The sequence below is a fragment of the Brassica napus genome, chromosome C8, assembly GCF_020379485.1.
Source record: "Brassica napus cultivar Da-Ae chromosome C8, Da-Ae, whole genome shotgun sequence".
In the NCBI taxonomy this organism is placed as follows: Eukaryota; Viridiplantae; Streptophyta; class Magnoliopsida; order Brassicales; family Brassicaceae; genus Brassica; species Brassica napus.
Genome location: NC_063451.1, coordinates 36839264 through 36854183, shown reverse-complemented (window position 1 = coordinate 36854183; position 14920 = coordinate 36839264). Strand labels below are relative to the sequence as shown.

The 14920-nt window shown below is 36.7% G+C and overlaps 4 protein-coding genes across 6 annotated transcripts; 2 read left to right on the top strand and 2 right to left on the bottom strand.

Moving 5' to 3' along the window:
- Positions 1–939: 939 nt before the first annotated feature.
- Positions 940–3633, bottom strand: LOC106415494 (protein SCARECROW-like). The gene is made up of 2 exons (XM_022708083.2): positions 1769–3633; positions 940–1606 (listed from the first exon to the last, which is right to left on the bottom strand). Exons 1-2 carry the CDS (start codon positions 3214–3216, stop codon positions 1177–1179), a joined length of 1878 nt encoding a protein of 625 aa, XP_022563804.2. The 5' UTR covers positions 3217–3633; the 3' UTR covers positions 940–1176.
- Positions 3634–5352: 1719 nt separating this feature from the next.
- LOC106415418 (50S ribosomal protein L17, chloroplastic) lies at positions 5353–7119 on the top strand. 2 transcript variants are annotated; one of them, XM_013856123.3, is made up of 3 exons: positions 5353–6513; positions 6596–7008; positions 7090–7119. In XM_013856123.3, exons 1-2 carry the CDS (start codon positions 6297–6299, stop codon positions 7003–7005), a joined length of 627 nt encoding a protein of 208 aa, XP_013711577.1. In that variant the 5' UTR covers positions 5353–6296; the 3' UTR covers positions 7006–7008; positions 7090–7119. The 2 variants fall into 2 exon arrangements, with proteins under 2 accessions (XP_013711577.1, XP_013711576.1); XM_013856122.3 differs by having other exon boundaries at positions 6596–7119.
- A 968-nt stretch (positions 7120–8087) lies between these two features.
- Positions 8088–9080, bottom strand: LOC106415417 (NDR1/HIN1-like protein 6). The gene has a single exon (XM_013856121.3). It carries the CDS (start codon positions 8919–8921, stop codon positions 8238–8240), a length of 684 nt encoding a protein of 227 aa, XP_013711575.1. The 5' UTR covers positions 8922–9080; the 3' UTR covers positions 8088–8237.
- A 2327-nt stretch (positions 9081–11407) lies between these two features.
- On the top strand, positions 11408–13961 carry LOC106415654. Of its 2 annotated transcripts, XM_013856410.3 has the most exons (9): positions 11408–11572; positions 11660–11886; positions 11996–12143; positions 12213–12363; positions 12450–12575; positions 12653–12733; positions 12839–13031; positions 13119–13389; positions 13467–13961. In XM_013856410.3, the coding sequence occupies exons 2-9, from the start codon at positions 11695–11697 to the stop codon at positions 13709–13711; spliced, it is 1407 nt and encodes a 468-aa protein (XP_013711864.1). In that variant the 5' UTR covers positions 11408–11572; positions 11660–11694; the 3' UTR covers positions 13712–13961. The 2 variants fall into 2 exon arrangements, with proteins under 2 accessions (XP_013711864.1, XP_048620582.1); XM_048764625.1 differs by having other exon boundaries at positions 11437–11886.
- Positions 13962–14920: the final 959 nt, after the last annotated feature.

The window sequence follows — 14920 nt, the reverse complement described above, 5'->3', positions numbered from 1 at the left end:
TATCCATTCGAGTTTCGGTTTTTCAGGTTTATCAAAATCAGCTATATTCGAGTTATATGAAAGTTCCGTTCGGAACCGGTTCGGATTCTATCGGGTTAGGGTCGGGTTAGTAAATCTTCAAAGAACTGGTATAACCCATTGTACTTTCGGGTTCGGGTCCCAATCGGTTCTTCGGTTTAAAAATACATGATTAATACTTACTTTTGTAACCAAAACATAACTGAAATCAGTTCTTCGGATTTAAAGTACTTGATTTTACCTATTTTAATAGCCAAAACATAACTAAAATCGATTCAAAAATAAGAAAGGTAAACATAGTTATTGATAGAAAGAAAACCAAATAAATGAAAATATAAAACAAAAATTAAGCTCTCATGAAATGAGAAACATTATTCAATGAAAACAAAACCAAAATCTAAAAATTTCAAGCTTCAACTGCCACCTTCAACCATTCACCTTCGTATAATAGATAATTATTTTAGAAGTTCAATAATATTTTAAAATATTTTGGATACATATTAGGAATTAAGATCATCATGTTTGGTAGAAGTTCTTTGTATGATTTTAAATATTTCGGGTTCTATCGGATATCCATTTAGGTTCGGGTTCGGTTCGGATAATATCCATAACCCAAAATATCATAAAACAAGATCCATTCGGTATTTATGTCGGGTTCGAATCGGTTCAAATTCATTTTTATCGGATCGGATTCGGTTCGGATTTTCAGATTCGGTTTATTTGTCCAGCCCTATATGTGTGTGCGCGCGCTTTATGTTACATGGATATGCAAGTGAAATTTTGGCTTTATCTTAAATCTTTCTATAAAAGTTTACATAAACACAAGCTTTTAAATGTAAGAAATTTTTACTAAATTGCATATAATTTCCAAAAACTCAGAACCGCTAGTGACTGACGTAAAACTGATTTGAATTAGCCCAATAACCAAAAAGTGTGGATCCCAATTTAGCATAGTACTCTAAACTGTTTGCATGCTTACAACAGAAAGTTCGACTTCTTGTATGTGCTTTCTGTCACTACCAACTTCCCCTGATATTCCACCAAGTGAAACAACTTAAGAATACTCTCTTCTCATTACATAAACAAAAAGTGGTAAGACTATTTATGGGCATTGTTTGTGTGAATCAAAAGAGAGAAAACTAGAAAAAAAAGAAAAATCTAAGAACAAGGAGTCCAAGCTGAAGCAGTGAGTAACGAGAGATCTTTCCATCCAAGCTTAAGCGTACCATTATCATCAACCAAAGTATAACCATCGGATGGAAACATCCCCAGCAAAAGAGTCGCCTGAGTTGCTGCATTCCCAGCCAAAGATATCCCTTTGAATCCACATTGCTGCATCTTCTCCCTCCAGCTCTCAAACTTCACTTCACCGCTCCTGGACGGTCCACCAACAGCCAATACGTTCCTTATCTCTTTAGACAGTAGCTGCTGCTCCACCACATGTCTCTCCTCGCTCTCTTCTCCGTAGCTTGCTCCTAATGAGTCAAACAGTGCCGAGTAGTAATGTATTGCTTCCACAAATCTTCCTAAGAAAGAACCAGCATGGCTCAAGTCTTGTTCCACTACTGTCACCACCTTAGGTGCTAATCTGTTCAAATAACAATCATTAACCTTCAGTAAACATAAACACTTTTACAGTTATAGAATGATAAAATCGTATAAGCGCTTAAAAAATCGATCTCATATAAAACACCTTAACTAAGGCATAGCAATATCTTGAACACTGAAAGGTACTATAGTATTTGTATACCTTTGGAGTAACCATAGAGTGTGTGTATCAGAGCCAGTAACATCATAAAGAGAATGCTGAAGCCAATGAACAGCAACAGCTTCTCTCTTCCTCACATTGAGTCTCTCAGCATCCAAGTTCCCAACTTTCTCAGCCAAAGGACAGAACTCAAAAGGCAAACCCAGCTTATCCGCGAAATCCGAAAGACGTTTCCCAGTAGCCTGAAGAGCTTCCATAGAAGTACCGAGACCCGTGAGACGCACGTGAGGAGGCCCTCCCGGTCTAGAAGCAAGTATATGAAACAAACCAGGCCACTGAAGCCCCTGCATGATGTCCAAATCGATGATGTGGACACAATCTTCCTTCTCAAACGCTTCTTGAATCGCTTGGTTAGCCGTGAAGTGCGAGAACTTCACCAGAGGGCTTATCCCGTTGAACACCTGGAAGGCAGAGACCATCTTCAAGCTGTGGGTCTGCGGCATCCACCGCGAAGGCAACGCCGCGTAGATGCCGAGGCAGGAGTTGAGCAGGCGGGCGGACATGGCTTCGGAGAAGTAAGCGGCGACTCGCTGCGCGGACGTTCCGTAGGGAGTGGAGAGCTGAGAGATCTCGAGGAGGAGCTTGTTGGCTTCTTCGAGGTTATCGGCGGAGACAGCTTCGGCGCATTGGAGGAGGAGAGTGAGGAGATGCAAACCTTCTTCGTCTTGCTTCTGACGCTTGATCTCTTCTTTTCTCTCTCTCAACGCCTCCGCCGTGGTCGTGGTCGTGGTGGTGGTCACGGTCTCCGGCGGCGGTGGAGAGTTCTCCCTTTCTTGCTGCTGAACCGGAGGAGGAGGAGGAGGTGTAGGAGGCTTAGGCTGTTGTTGTTGTTGTTGTTGTTGTTGCTGATGGTAGAGAGGCTCAAAAGGCTGAGGAGGAGGAGGAGGGTCGGAGGAGGAGGGAGGAGGATCAAGAAGCATGAGAGAGCGGAGTCTGTACTCGAGGAGAGCGCCGAGGTTAGGGTTGCAAGGGAAGATGATGTCTCTAACGTTTTGGATGAGCTGAGGGATGGAGACTGAAGCAGAGGAGTTGATTAAGTCTCTGATAATGGCGTCGACCCAGACAGTAGGCGAAGAAGAAGAAGAGTCTTGTTGCTCCATTGGCTGTACGGACATAGCTGTCCGGTTGTTGTTGTCGGAAGGAAAAACCGGTAGACCGGAGAAGCCGCAGACAGAGACAGGTGGTGTCGGGTGGGTTGTCGAGTCCGCCGCCGCCGCCGTGACGATGTAGTTGGAGTCAGGGAGGTGAGAGGCACGGTGGGGAGGAGGAGGACGTTGGTTGTTGTTTAAGGAAGAAGATGAAGACATCTCCGAAGCTAATCTCTTTCTCACCATAGCTGAAGCAGGAGGAGGAGGAGGAGGAGGAGGAACAGTACGGTTGCTGCTGCTGTTGTTGTCGGAAGAAGTTGTTTTACCGCTCGATTCCGCCATAGAGGTTGTCGTGAGATTGCATGGTTATAAATAGACTCTTATCTTCTTCACGATCTTCGAGTGTTTAATTTGGAAGGGAGTGTGTTGGGAGAAGGATGATTCTTGTAGAAAAGGTGAGAGCTTTGGAGAGCCTGGCCGTATGTAACTCGTCTTCCTCCTTTTCGAATTATTGTGAATGTCGCTTCGTTGGTTTTAATGACTCTCTCTAACCTCTATTCGTATTAACTCTTTCTCTCTCTCTCACTCTATTAATTAAATTTTTGGTTTTAAAATAGTATAAATGGGGGAAGAGATTAGGTGGGAGATCGGAGATGTTCGTCGTTGCGTGTTTAACGTCTTCTTTTTGCCGATCCATCTTTTGTTTCTTCCTCCACCACTCTCTCCCTATCTCAAAGACGTAACAAGAAGATAACATTTACATCGGTATAATTGAACCGGTAGGAGTATATAATATTCTTTCCTGATAATCGACAAAATGACTATTAATTATTTTTGATTTTTGTGTTGATTTTTAATGTTTGACCCAACGGGGTCGAACATTCAAAATCAAACTAACAATCACACGACAATCAAATTTTCCAACTACATAATCATCCCCTGAACTATATTTACGAAGTGATTTATACACATATCGTTGCTACAATCATTCTCGCTGAAAAAAAAATGACATGACACTTAAAATAGAAGATATGGTTTTAGAAAATAGTGAAATGACATCATATTAAATATGAGATGTAAAATTTCCTTATAAAAATTTAAATTTTTTTGCATGGATTTTAAATATGGTAATAAAAATAACTAATATATCATCATTAATGTCAATTTTCCATATAAATATTTATTTATGGTAAACTATTAAATATATTAATAATTCATATATCACAATTAAAATAATAATATATGTGTATCTCACATTAATAAAAATAAACTAAATAAAGTAACACTAATCCAAAAAAAATTTGATAGTTAAATATTAAACATTATTTAAATTTATTTGTTCATCTTCATCATTTAAATTAAAAAAAAAGATTTTTCAGTTTAACTAAAACAAACAAAGTCTCAAATTTATTAGAATTTATATTTATATGTAAATATATATATATATATATATATATATATATATATATATATATATATATATATATATATATTTAAAATTAGATGGGAAGATATATATATATATATATATTTAAAATAAATAATCATTAAACACAATAATATAATTAAAACTATTTTTATAAAATCTAATTTTATCTTTATTAAAAATTAAATAAAATCAAATTTAAATAGTTATACCAAATCAAAAAAAAAAGATTACAAAAATACGTTTATGATTTTTTATAACTATTGAAGTTAAAATATAAATTAATAATGATGAAATATACATCAAAATTTTCTTTTGAAATAAAAAAAGTTATGTTAAAAAAGATTATTTCTGTGCATGGCGCAGGAAAACTCCTAGTTGATCATAATTATATAGGCCAAGACAAAAAGATGGTTAATTCTAAACCGGATTAAAGTTCACCATTCAATATGTTTTTTTTTTGTTAACCATTTATACATTTTGTAGTATTAATTTTTGTTGGTTGAATTAGCTAATTATTGTTGTTTTGTGCAAAACAAAATGGATTAAATAAAAGTTAGTAATTTTTGAATTGGTGTAAAAAATCTTAAACATCAATTATTTTATAACAGAGAAACTGACTTTTTTACAGGGCAATTAGAATGATTAAAAATAAGAGTGTAGTGCGTTGAAGCAACGGTTCTTAGGATGAATATTAACTGCAAATGCTTCCAAATGGAGTAACAACTCATTTACATAAACTTATGAATGTTCTGATATTGTATTTGGATAGCCATGTTGCTAGTTTGTAGTAGTAAAAATAGCCTAAAGAATAAATTAATTCGTTTTATTTTTAAAAAAAATTAAAATAAAAGAAGCCAAGTAGTAATTTCCAAAATATCCACGGACCACGGGCATTGTCATGTGCGAGAGGAATTGGACAAGACGAAGTAAGCTAAAACAGTAATTACAAAGAAGTAAAGAGATGCACATGTTGTGACGAGTCCATTACACCAACTGTCAAACTCCAGTTCCCTATAAAATCTGAAAACTAGTGTTTGACATTTTGCTTTCATATGCATCCTCCTTTTTCCCCTTTTTTAACAATTTTCTTTTTGCAAAATATTTTTTTTACTAAGTTTTGGACCTGTTTGGCCTGACAGTTTTTTTAGACTTTTGTACGTCAAACACTGGCCCCCATGACCTTATTAATAGCATGGCCTGGGAAATGGCAGTGAAGCCCTAGAGAAACCATCCACGCTTTTTACGATCATTTTTCCCCTTTTTCACTTATAAGAAACATTTTTTATTCATATCTACACAACCCAAAACACACGGCTCAATATGAAAGTTCTCAGCGTAAAAAGCTGAGAGGCTTTCTCCAAGTTCATATTCAAAAAGTCTTTATTGCCCTTTCATATTCATTGGTTGTAGGCTTGTGGCTCCTACTCTCTATCCAACCGTGCATATATTCTTAACTATAGTTGTTGAAAGAAATCTTAAGCAAATTAAATATATAGCACTACGTCACTACATGCTGATTTATACTAAACAAAATATTTTTACTAGTTTTTAACATTGTATTAAAATAATTTTTAAGAATAATTTATCAATTATTGAAACAATGTCATTAATTTTGGATAGTTGATGATAATTTTTTCTTTTGTGATTCTAATTTCTAACTACATATTTTTTATGATATAAGCATTAATAAATTCTTATTTAAACTAAATGGAGTTTAATATTTGTTATATATCCACGGTGTTGGGTCAATGAATTTTGGTTTAGGAAAACGAAAACGCCCATTACAGTACTAGGTCAGCTCACTGAGCTAGCCAACAATAGCTAAGACCCATGAGAAGTTGCAACATTGTGTGTGAGCGAAACTGTGTTCTGGGCCCATTATGGCCCAATCGAAGGCTTCTTCTGATAAACACAATCCTCCTCCTATATCCCTTATCCTTTCCACTTCACCAATCTTTACGACCTTGGTTTCAGAGAAAAGAACCACACTGTAATGGCGGCAGTCCCAATGGCAACGGCCACTCCTACAGACTCCATGAGCAGAGTTTGGAGCATGTCATCTCTCAAATCATCTCTCCCCTCCGCCGTAACTTGCCGTCTACCGTCCCCGTCTTCTCGCCGTCCCGTCCTCATCTCTTCTCCATCACCGCGTCTCCCTTCTTTCTCCGGTCTCTCTCCGGTTAACCCCCTCATCTCAACCGGTCTTCCAGGTAATCGCCCATTTTAAAACCGGTTCAATTTCAATTACCTCCGGTTTAAATTTAATCTCCAAACCGTTTTTTCGAAACGCAGGTTGGCAAAGCTTCGAGGATGGGTTCAAGATCATCGACGGCGGTGGCCGTGTGTACGCGATGAGGCACGGGAGGAGAGTCCCGAAGCTGAACAGACCACCGGACCAGAGGAAAGCTCTGCTCCGTGGGCTCACGACGCAGCTGTTGAAGCACGGGAGGATCAAGACGACTCGAGCTAGAGCCAGTGCGATGAGGAAGTTTGTGGATAAGATGATTACTCTCGCTAAGGACGGGTCTCTGCACAAGCGGAGGCAAGCGTTGGGGTTTATCTACGAGAAGCAGATCGTTCACGCCCTGTTCGCTGAGGTTCCGGATAGGTATGGGGAGAGGAATGGAGGGTACACGAGGATCATTAGGACTCTTCCGAGGAGAGGTGATAATGCTCCTATGGCGTACATTGAGCTTGTTTAAGAGGTTGTTATTTGTCATTTTGATTTATTTCGGAATTGCTAGACGCTTTGCTTTGTAATCTTGAGCCTGTTGTTTATTATGCAGATATATGAGATCGTTTGTTGTGCTTTGAAATCGACTTGGTAAGGTTGTTTGTTAGAGTTACTCTTTGGACTTAGTCATAGTAGATGGAACAAGCTCTGAGAATGTAGGAGCCGTTATGATTTAATGGCTAGTTTGCTTGTTTCTACGTTTGCTCAAAGGCTTCTTTGTTCTACCAAAATGTGAGGTATCTTTCTCATGGTATGATTTGTAGTTTAAAAGGATGATGGAGTTTATTTTACCAAGTGAGGAGATGTTTTCTGTAAGTTTTATGATTAAGTGTTCTAGAATTCATCCAAGCAGGTGTTTGGTTTGTTCTTGGTTGTTATAAGTTTTAAACACTATATACTTCAAAAAGTTCAATCAAGATTAAAAAAGATCAAGTGAACTTGAAATAAAAGTCTACAACGAATAGTCCAGGACAATTTTTACAGCTTAGTGCTCACTTCACATTCTTGTTTCTGCATTTTCATGGATGGGAAGTGAGTTATGATCTTATCAGCTAAGTGTTTCTTGAAGATTCCTCACAATTTGCTTCTCCCTGCATACAACTAATGTTTTCCCTGTCTCGTGTCACACACGGTTTCGATTTTCCACAAGATACGAGAGACCAAGTGTGAACTTGAGCTGAATATCAATCAAACGGTAACTATATACGCAAGACCAAGCCTGCTGGTTGGATCCGACTTATACGGTATTACTGGGCTTTGTAAACCGTCAACGCCAAGATTTAGGCAGGGATAAAGCAAAGGCACAGTTTGGGTTAACGCTAAAGCTTGGTCATGCTGACAATTTATAAAGGATAAGTTTCACGTAATGAACAAGTGCTATGAATGCAATTTGAACTGCCAACTACCACCTTTAAAAATCTGGTTCTCATTTTGACTATTTCTTGTATGAAAAAGTTGAATAAATAGGCATCTGTTACGTCGACACGTTGATTTGTAAAGGACGCTCGACGTGTTACTACTTTTTTGCTGAATCAATTTGAGATTCAAAAATGAAAAAACAAACCAATGTCTTTTGAATTTATTTTGTTCTAAACCATATAATACACACATACACATAAAAGGATTTCAAAAACAAAACCATCAAGACAAGAAGAAGACAAAAGCAACGCAGATCTATAAACTAAAACCTTCAGACAACGATCACAGCTTAGTCGAATACTTACAGTGTTGACTCGTAACATTACGATTCGCAACAGAGATCACAATATCACACGACGAAGACGACTTAACTTTAATCTTAAAAATCTTCAGAACTCTTACTTTCCCGGCGACTTTAACGAAAGTGTTGATAGGTATAGACCCAGACATGACGTCATTAATAATCTGCGTGTCGGTGAGTAACCGATCCGCCATTAGCGTCAGCGTTATGTTCATAGGCAGCGTATTCTCCGGCCCGACTCGACTCGCCGGAAGCGGCGCTTCTCCGATCAACTTGCCGCCGTAGTTAAGCAACGCCGACGCGTTGCCGAAGCTGAATCCGACGCGGTTAGGGTTTTTCAAGGAGAGATCGACGCTGAGCGTTAGGTTGAGGACTACCTTGAGATTCAGGACGTCGACGGAGGCCTGGAGACGATCCACGGCGACGGAGTCGATGGTGGTGATGGGGCGTTTGGGTTTGAAGAGAGTGAGGCCTAAGACGAGGGGGACTACGAAGATGAGGAGGATTAGGAGTGTGACGCAGATGCAGATTTTGCGGCTGCGTTTCTTCCCTTTTCTACCGCCGCCGCCGTTTGTGGACTGCGTTTCCATGGCTGCGTTTGGCTTGGGCGCTTCTGATGCTAACATGGGTATTGCTGGCTTCTCCTTTTTATCATCTGTTTTCATCGTAATACTATTTCTCTCTACTACTTCTTCTTCTCTGTTACGCTTTCTGCTTCTCGTGGCTTTTTTTATTCTTCTACTTCTCGGTGGTGTTTCTTATTTGTAACCGACTTTACGACGCAAGTCAAATAACAAATCCGATTTTTTTTTTCTTTCACAAAAAGAGTAAAACTTATTTATTTTATTTTTAATTTGAATAAAATGCTTCTTTTGCTTTTTTAAAATTTACTTTATTATTTTATTCGTCTGTCACGGACTTCAAATATTTTAGACGTTTGTTTTACTTTATGGCAACATTTAATTGAAGTACTTTATAGAAATCTCGAGTGGTACAGGTACTTATTAAACTAATCATTACTTCATTTTATTTGATGTTTAAGGGTTTGGCTCATTGGTTAAAACACAAAAATTTATTTAATTTGCCTCTTTTACATTAAATCATCATTAACTAAAATAAATTCAACCAATAAAAATAACATTGCAGAATATAAATAGTTAGAAAAGCTAAATAACTTTAAAAAAATTGCATGGAAATTTGGAAATTAAAATTGAAATTAAAAATAGTAGAAAATCATTTATATTGAAGCTGAGGGAAATGGAGTTCGAATTAAGATATAACGTGGATGGCGCCGTATGCAGTGTTGGACGGTGTGTATTGGACGAAATAAATGTGTTCACTGTTAGCAGCCTAGTATATACGTATACAGTATTGGTTATTAGTTGGGCAGCGTTCAATGGATATTGATTAATGTAATGACTCGAGAAAGAAAACGTGTATCGTTTTAATTATCTGTCTCCTTTGTTCAACTAGTGCATTAATTTAGGATGAAGATGATAAAATAATAAGGTGAGGTAGAAATAAGAGAAATCACTAATCACATGGGACATGGCTTTGTATGAGATCCTGTCGCTTTTGCTCATTTCGTGTGAGTAGTTTTACTGCAATGAATGAATCGACCGTCTTTGTCTGGGCCCATTCCTTCAGTTACAGAGGAACGACTTTTGGGTTTTGGCCCGTTAATTGAATCTTCTTCCTCGCTTAGTGAATGTTTGGTCATCATGCCGCCAATAAGTCCTAACTAGAATGAGACAGTTGCCTATACATCAGTTTTATATCACGATTTGAAAAGGAAAGTTTTTGGAAAATTTTAAAGAGTTAAAATGGCGTCTTTCAAAAGTTTAAAAGATTTAGCTTTAATTCAGGAAGATCCAATGTATCCACTCACAAAAATTTGGATTGCTCATTTGTTTATTTTAACTTTAGGAATTTGTATATAAAAAAATATTGTAAAATGTGTTGGTTTCCAAATCTTACATTTGAAATTTTATTTCTATTCCTAATTATAATATATTTCTTTGGATTTAAAATTTTATATATTCAACTTCCGAATACTTTCAAATCCATTAAAATTTATTGTAGTCACTTTTATAAATAAACTGAACATATTAAATAATACATCTATTAGTTATAAACTGTAAAATAAATAATCCAAAATTATGATAAAATCATAGAATACAATTACATAATCTCCAATGATTCTCAATAAATTGTTTAAAATACACTAAATTGGATACCACTTTTTCAAAAATACACTTAATCAAAATTAACTTAACATTTGGATTTAGAGTTTTATTGATGATTGTTTAGGGTGTAAAGGGTGAAGTTGAGTTTATAAAATTTTATAAATAATTCTAAACATCTATAAGCGATACAAGAGAATTAATTTTATCCTTTTCATAGTAAAATTCAGATACTTATGAAAATATTTATTATTTAAAGATAAGTTTGAAAATAGTATAAATTATGAGGTAAAGTTAGAATTCTCCATGATTATGGGACAAAAATAATGTTTCTTTTGTTTTAAAATAATGTAGGTTTTAGAATTTTCACACATATTAATATATTAATTTTTTATCATTAGTATATTATTTTCGTAATTAACTATTTTCAACAAGACCAATAAAATTTTAGTAAATACGACTATATTTTTGAAGTTTACAATTACTATTGAATAATGCATTAAAACAATTTTTTCTTCTAAAACATAGATATTTCCGGAATGAAAGGAATATGATTTTACTTAGAATTGACAAGCATATTTTTATACTTAACTAGGATAAACGGGCTTAATTTTTAAAAATTTATAAACTAAAATACCAGTATTTGAGATCTTTCATAGAGTCTTTCACAATTAAAATAAACAAAATAATTTAAAAAAAAACTAAAAAAAATGTTATAGTATGAGAAATTCTCATGTGTTTGTAAGAGATTCATCCTACAAATATCACTAAATTAGTGATTTAATATAAAAGTGATATTTGTAGTTTTTTTCTGAAAGATCCTTTTGCGTTGCTCTAATTCATCACAAAAACTGGTTTGCGAGTCCAACGTAAACTAACAAGAGCCTTATAATGATTACTGGGCCGTTAGCCCATAAAATCTACCCGACCCATCAAACTTTCTAATTTCAACACGCACCGTTTTTAAACATTTTATTAAATCTTTTATTTTTTCATCGATCTGTAAACAAAATGATTCAGATTGGTTCGTGCTCGAAATCGAGATTTTGAAAGGGGAAAGAGCTTCTTCCAGACATTGAATCAAAACCCAATCCCTCAAATCTGAATCTACAAAAAGCTCTTTACCTCACTTGGTATGTAGCATCATCCCCTCACTTTCTCATCTCCTCACTTAGGGTTCCCTCTAAACTCAGCCGCCTCTCTTACCTCATCCCTTTTAGGGTTTTCCCCCAAAAAATCAAAAAACCTTTTTCAGATGGAAGGAAGAAGGATCACAGCTAGCCCTAGACCTTGCAGTGGAAGAAGAGTCGTGGCGAAAAAGAGGACTCGCCCCGATGGGTTCGTCAACAGCGTTAAGAAGCTCCAGCGAAGAGAAATCTCGTCTCGGAAAGATCGAGCTTTCTCAATCAGCACTGCTCAGGAGAGATTCCGTAACATGCGTCTAGTGGTAAGAGTCTTTGCCCCAATTTTTGGTCAAATCCCTAGAAATTGCTAGTTGGGTTTTGCTTATTATGTACTAAAGTTTCGAACTTTGCAACTTGATTTTGATTTTGCAGGAGCAATATGATACTCATGACCCCAAGGGGCATAGTTTAGTTGCGTTACCGTTTTTGATGAAGAGGACTAAAGTTATTGAGATTGTTGCTGCGAGGGATATTGTCTTTGCGCTTGCTCATTCTGGTGTCTGCGCTGCTTTCAGTAGAGGTAGATAACTTTGGACTGCTCAAAGCTTTAAGCTTTGTGTGTGACTTAAAACGCTTTATAATTTTGCAGAGACGAACAGGAGGATATGTTTTTTAAATGTGAGTCCAGATGAAGTTATACGGAGCTTGTTCTACAACAAGAACAATGATTCCCTCATCACTGTCTCTGTTTATGCTTCTGATAATTTCAGCTCTTTGAAATGCAGATCTACTAGGATTGAGTATGTTGTCTCTTTCCCTTGTTGTTTTATATCTTTATGGGTTATGTAGACTAATGTGTCTTTCTGGTTGTTTTTTAACTGTTAAGGTATATTCTGAGAGGTCAGCCAGATGCAGGGTTTGCTCTTTTTGAGTCTGAATCATTGAAATGGCCTGGCTTTGTAGAGTTTGATGATGTCAATGGAAAGGTGCTTACCTATTCGGCGCAGGACAGGTTATTTTCTGGTCTTCACTACCCATATTTGGTAGACTACAAGTTTCTTCCTCTGAGACCACTAGCTGTTTCTGCAGTGTGTACAAGGTTTTTGATCTGAAAAACTATACCATGCTGTATTCCATATCAGACAAACATGTTCAAGAAATTAAAATCAGGTTACTTTTCTCCCTTTGTGTTTCTTAGCCCTTTTGGATTGTTCTGTCTTCGATATTGGATTGAAAGATTTGTGACTTATTTATGTGTTTCTTTTCATGCATCAGTCCAGGGATAATGTTATTGATCTTCAAGAGAGCTACAAGTCACGTCCCTTTGAAGATTCTATCGATAGAAGATGGCACAGTTCTCAAGTCCTTTAATCATTTGCTTCACCGGAACAAGAAAGTTGATTTCATTGAACAATTCAATGAGAAACTTCTTGTGAAGCAAGAGAATGAGAATCTCCAAATTCTTGACGTTAGTTTTGATTTTCTTTTTCAGATTCAAATCAATCTCATAGTTTCTTGTTTTTACAAAGGTTTGTTTTCTTATTTGTAAACGCAGGTTAGAAACGCTCAACTAATGGAAGTTAGTAGAGCCGAGTTCATGACACCCTCTGCGTTCATTTTTCTCTATGAGAACCAGCTGTTTCTAACGTTCAGGAACCGGAACGTATCTGTGTGGAACTTTCGAGGAGAGCTCGTGACTTCCTTTGAGGATCATCTCCTATGGCATCCGGACTGTAACACAAACAATATCTACATAACAAGTGATCAAGATCTGATCATCTCATATTGCAAAGCAGATACCGAAGATCAGTGGATAGAAGGAAATGGTAAAAGACAATTATCTTATTAAGATACACATAAGCATTTAAACTCTCACTGATTGATTGATATGTTAATGGTGCAGCGGGATCGATCAATATCAGCAACATATTGACTGGGAAATGCTTAGCTAAGATAACGTCAAGCAGTGGACCTCCAAAAGAAGATGAGAGCAGCAGCAGTAGTAGTTCCTTGGGGAACAACTCGAAGCAGAGAAGAAACGCTGTGGCTGAAGCTTTGGAAGACATTACGGCTCTGTTCTATGACGAAGAGCGCAATGAGATATACACAGGAAACAGACACGGCTTTGTTCATGTGTGGTCCAATTGATTTCACATCATCATCATCATCATCATCATGTTAGCTACTTCTACTACTTGCACTGTGTTATTTGGTTTACTTCAATTGTGTGTGTAGCGATCAATCTGTTTTAACTTAGTGTCTTTCGAGCAGCTATTTGTGTTGTTGTGAACTACGTTTGGGCATGTGTTTGTGATTCAGAATGCCAATTATGTACACTAGTGTCATTGTACGTAACATTTGGGTTTGACAAAATGTATTACAGACCCTTTATTACATCTTTGCTATTCCTTTGGATGCTAACAGTCAAGTTGAGCAGCAACTTTTGTATGATTACATTATTGAAGAAACAATCTTATTTGAATCTTCTAATTGTTACCACACCATTATGTAAGTCAAGGTTGTCAAAATAAAGGTGATCAAGTGCTGTTTTTGCTGCAATTCTCTCAGCAGGATTGTAGTTGAGCATTTTCTGCATTTTATTCAAACATAAATCAGTTGAAAGAGCAGAAGAGATTTAACAAAGAGTTGCAGCTTATGAAAAAGAGGAGTCAGAAGCAAGAGATGGAGCAGCAAGAGATAAGTTCTGCGGCCATTGCTGCTCAATCGGTGTTCCTAACAATCTCTAACAAAAAAAAAAAAAATCTCTATACAAGAATGCTGATGACACAAGGTCGAATCCAAAACTCAGTTAAATTCAGCAAAAATAGTATATAGTCTATTGTTCTCAATTGGTAGGTAACTGTATCATCCAATGACCCGTGTAGCTAGAGCATAGCAAGTATCAAGATTCAAGAACCAATGGAAGACATTATTCTAAGGAGAGACAAAAGAACCTGAAAATATGAAGCAACTGCTGAAACTCAAATCAACATGGAAGAGAGCTGCCTCCTGACCATACCAGCTGTTCAAATTCAAATAAGCAAACAATCATAAACACAAAATCACAGCCCCTCTGATATACACTCAAAACACCATTTGAGACTACTAACCAAAGATGCAACCACAGACCACATGTCAACAGCAGTTGAATAATGAGTCCAACCAAGAAGAACTTCAGAAGCCCTATACCAGAGAGTAACAGTCTCATGCTCTAGAACTTAAGAATACAATTGAAAGAAACTCTTTTATCTTTCACCAGAAGAAGATTCTGCTGTTGGTTTCAGATCACTGTCAAGCACATGCATATCACTATGAAACCTTCGGATTGGCCCCAAACTTTACAGGGATATATATGTA

Bases quoted from the DNA above. Each gene is read 5' to 3' on its own strand.
- LOC106415417 (XM_013856121.3), bottom strand. From the start codon at position 8,921: ATGAAAACAGATGATAAAAAGGAGAAGCCAGCAATACCCATGTTAGCA.
- LOC106415418 (XM_013856123.3), top strand. From the start codon at position 6,297: ATGGCGGCAGTCCCAATGGCAACGGCCACTCCTACAGACTCCATGAGC. The intron at 6,514-6,595 runs GTAATCGCCCAT...TTCGAAACGCAG, and splicing joins CATCTCAACCGGTCTTCCAG to GTTGGCAAAGCTTCGAGGAT.
- LOC106415494 (XM_022708083.2), bottom strand. From the start codon at position 3,216: ATGGCGGAATCGAGCGGTAAAACAACTTCTTCCGACAACAACAGCAGC. The intron at 1,607-1,768 runs GTATACAAATAC...TTATTTGAACAG, and splicing joins ACTCTATGGTTACTCCAAAG to ATTAGCACCTAAGGTGGTGA.
- LOC106415654 (XM_013856410.3), top strand. From the start codon at position 11,695: ATGGAAGGAAGAAGGATCACAGCTAGCCCTAGACCTTGCAGTGGAAGA. The intron at 11,887-11,995 runs GTAAGAGTCTTT...TTGATTTTGCAG, and splicing joins TCCGTAACATGCGTCTAGTG to GAGCAATATGATACTCATGA. The intron at 12,144-12,212 runs GTAGATAACTTT...ATAATTTTGCAG, and splicing joins CTGCGCTGCTTTCAGTAGAG to AGACGAACAGGAGGATATGT.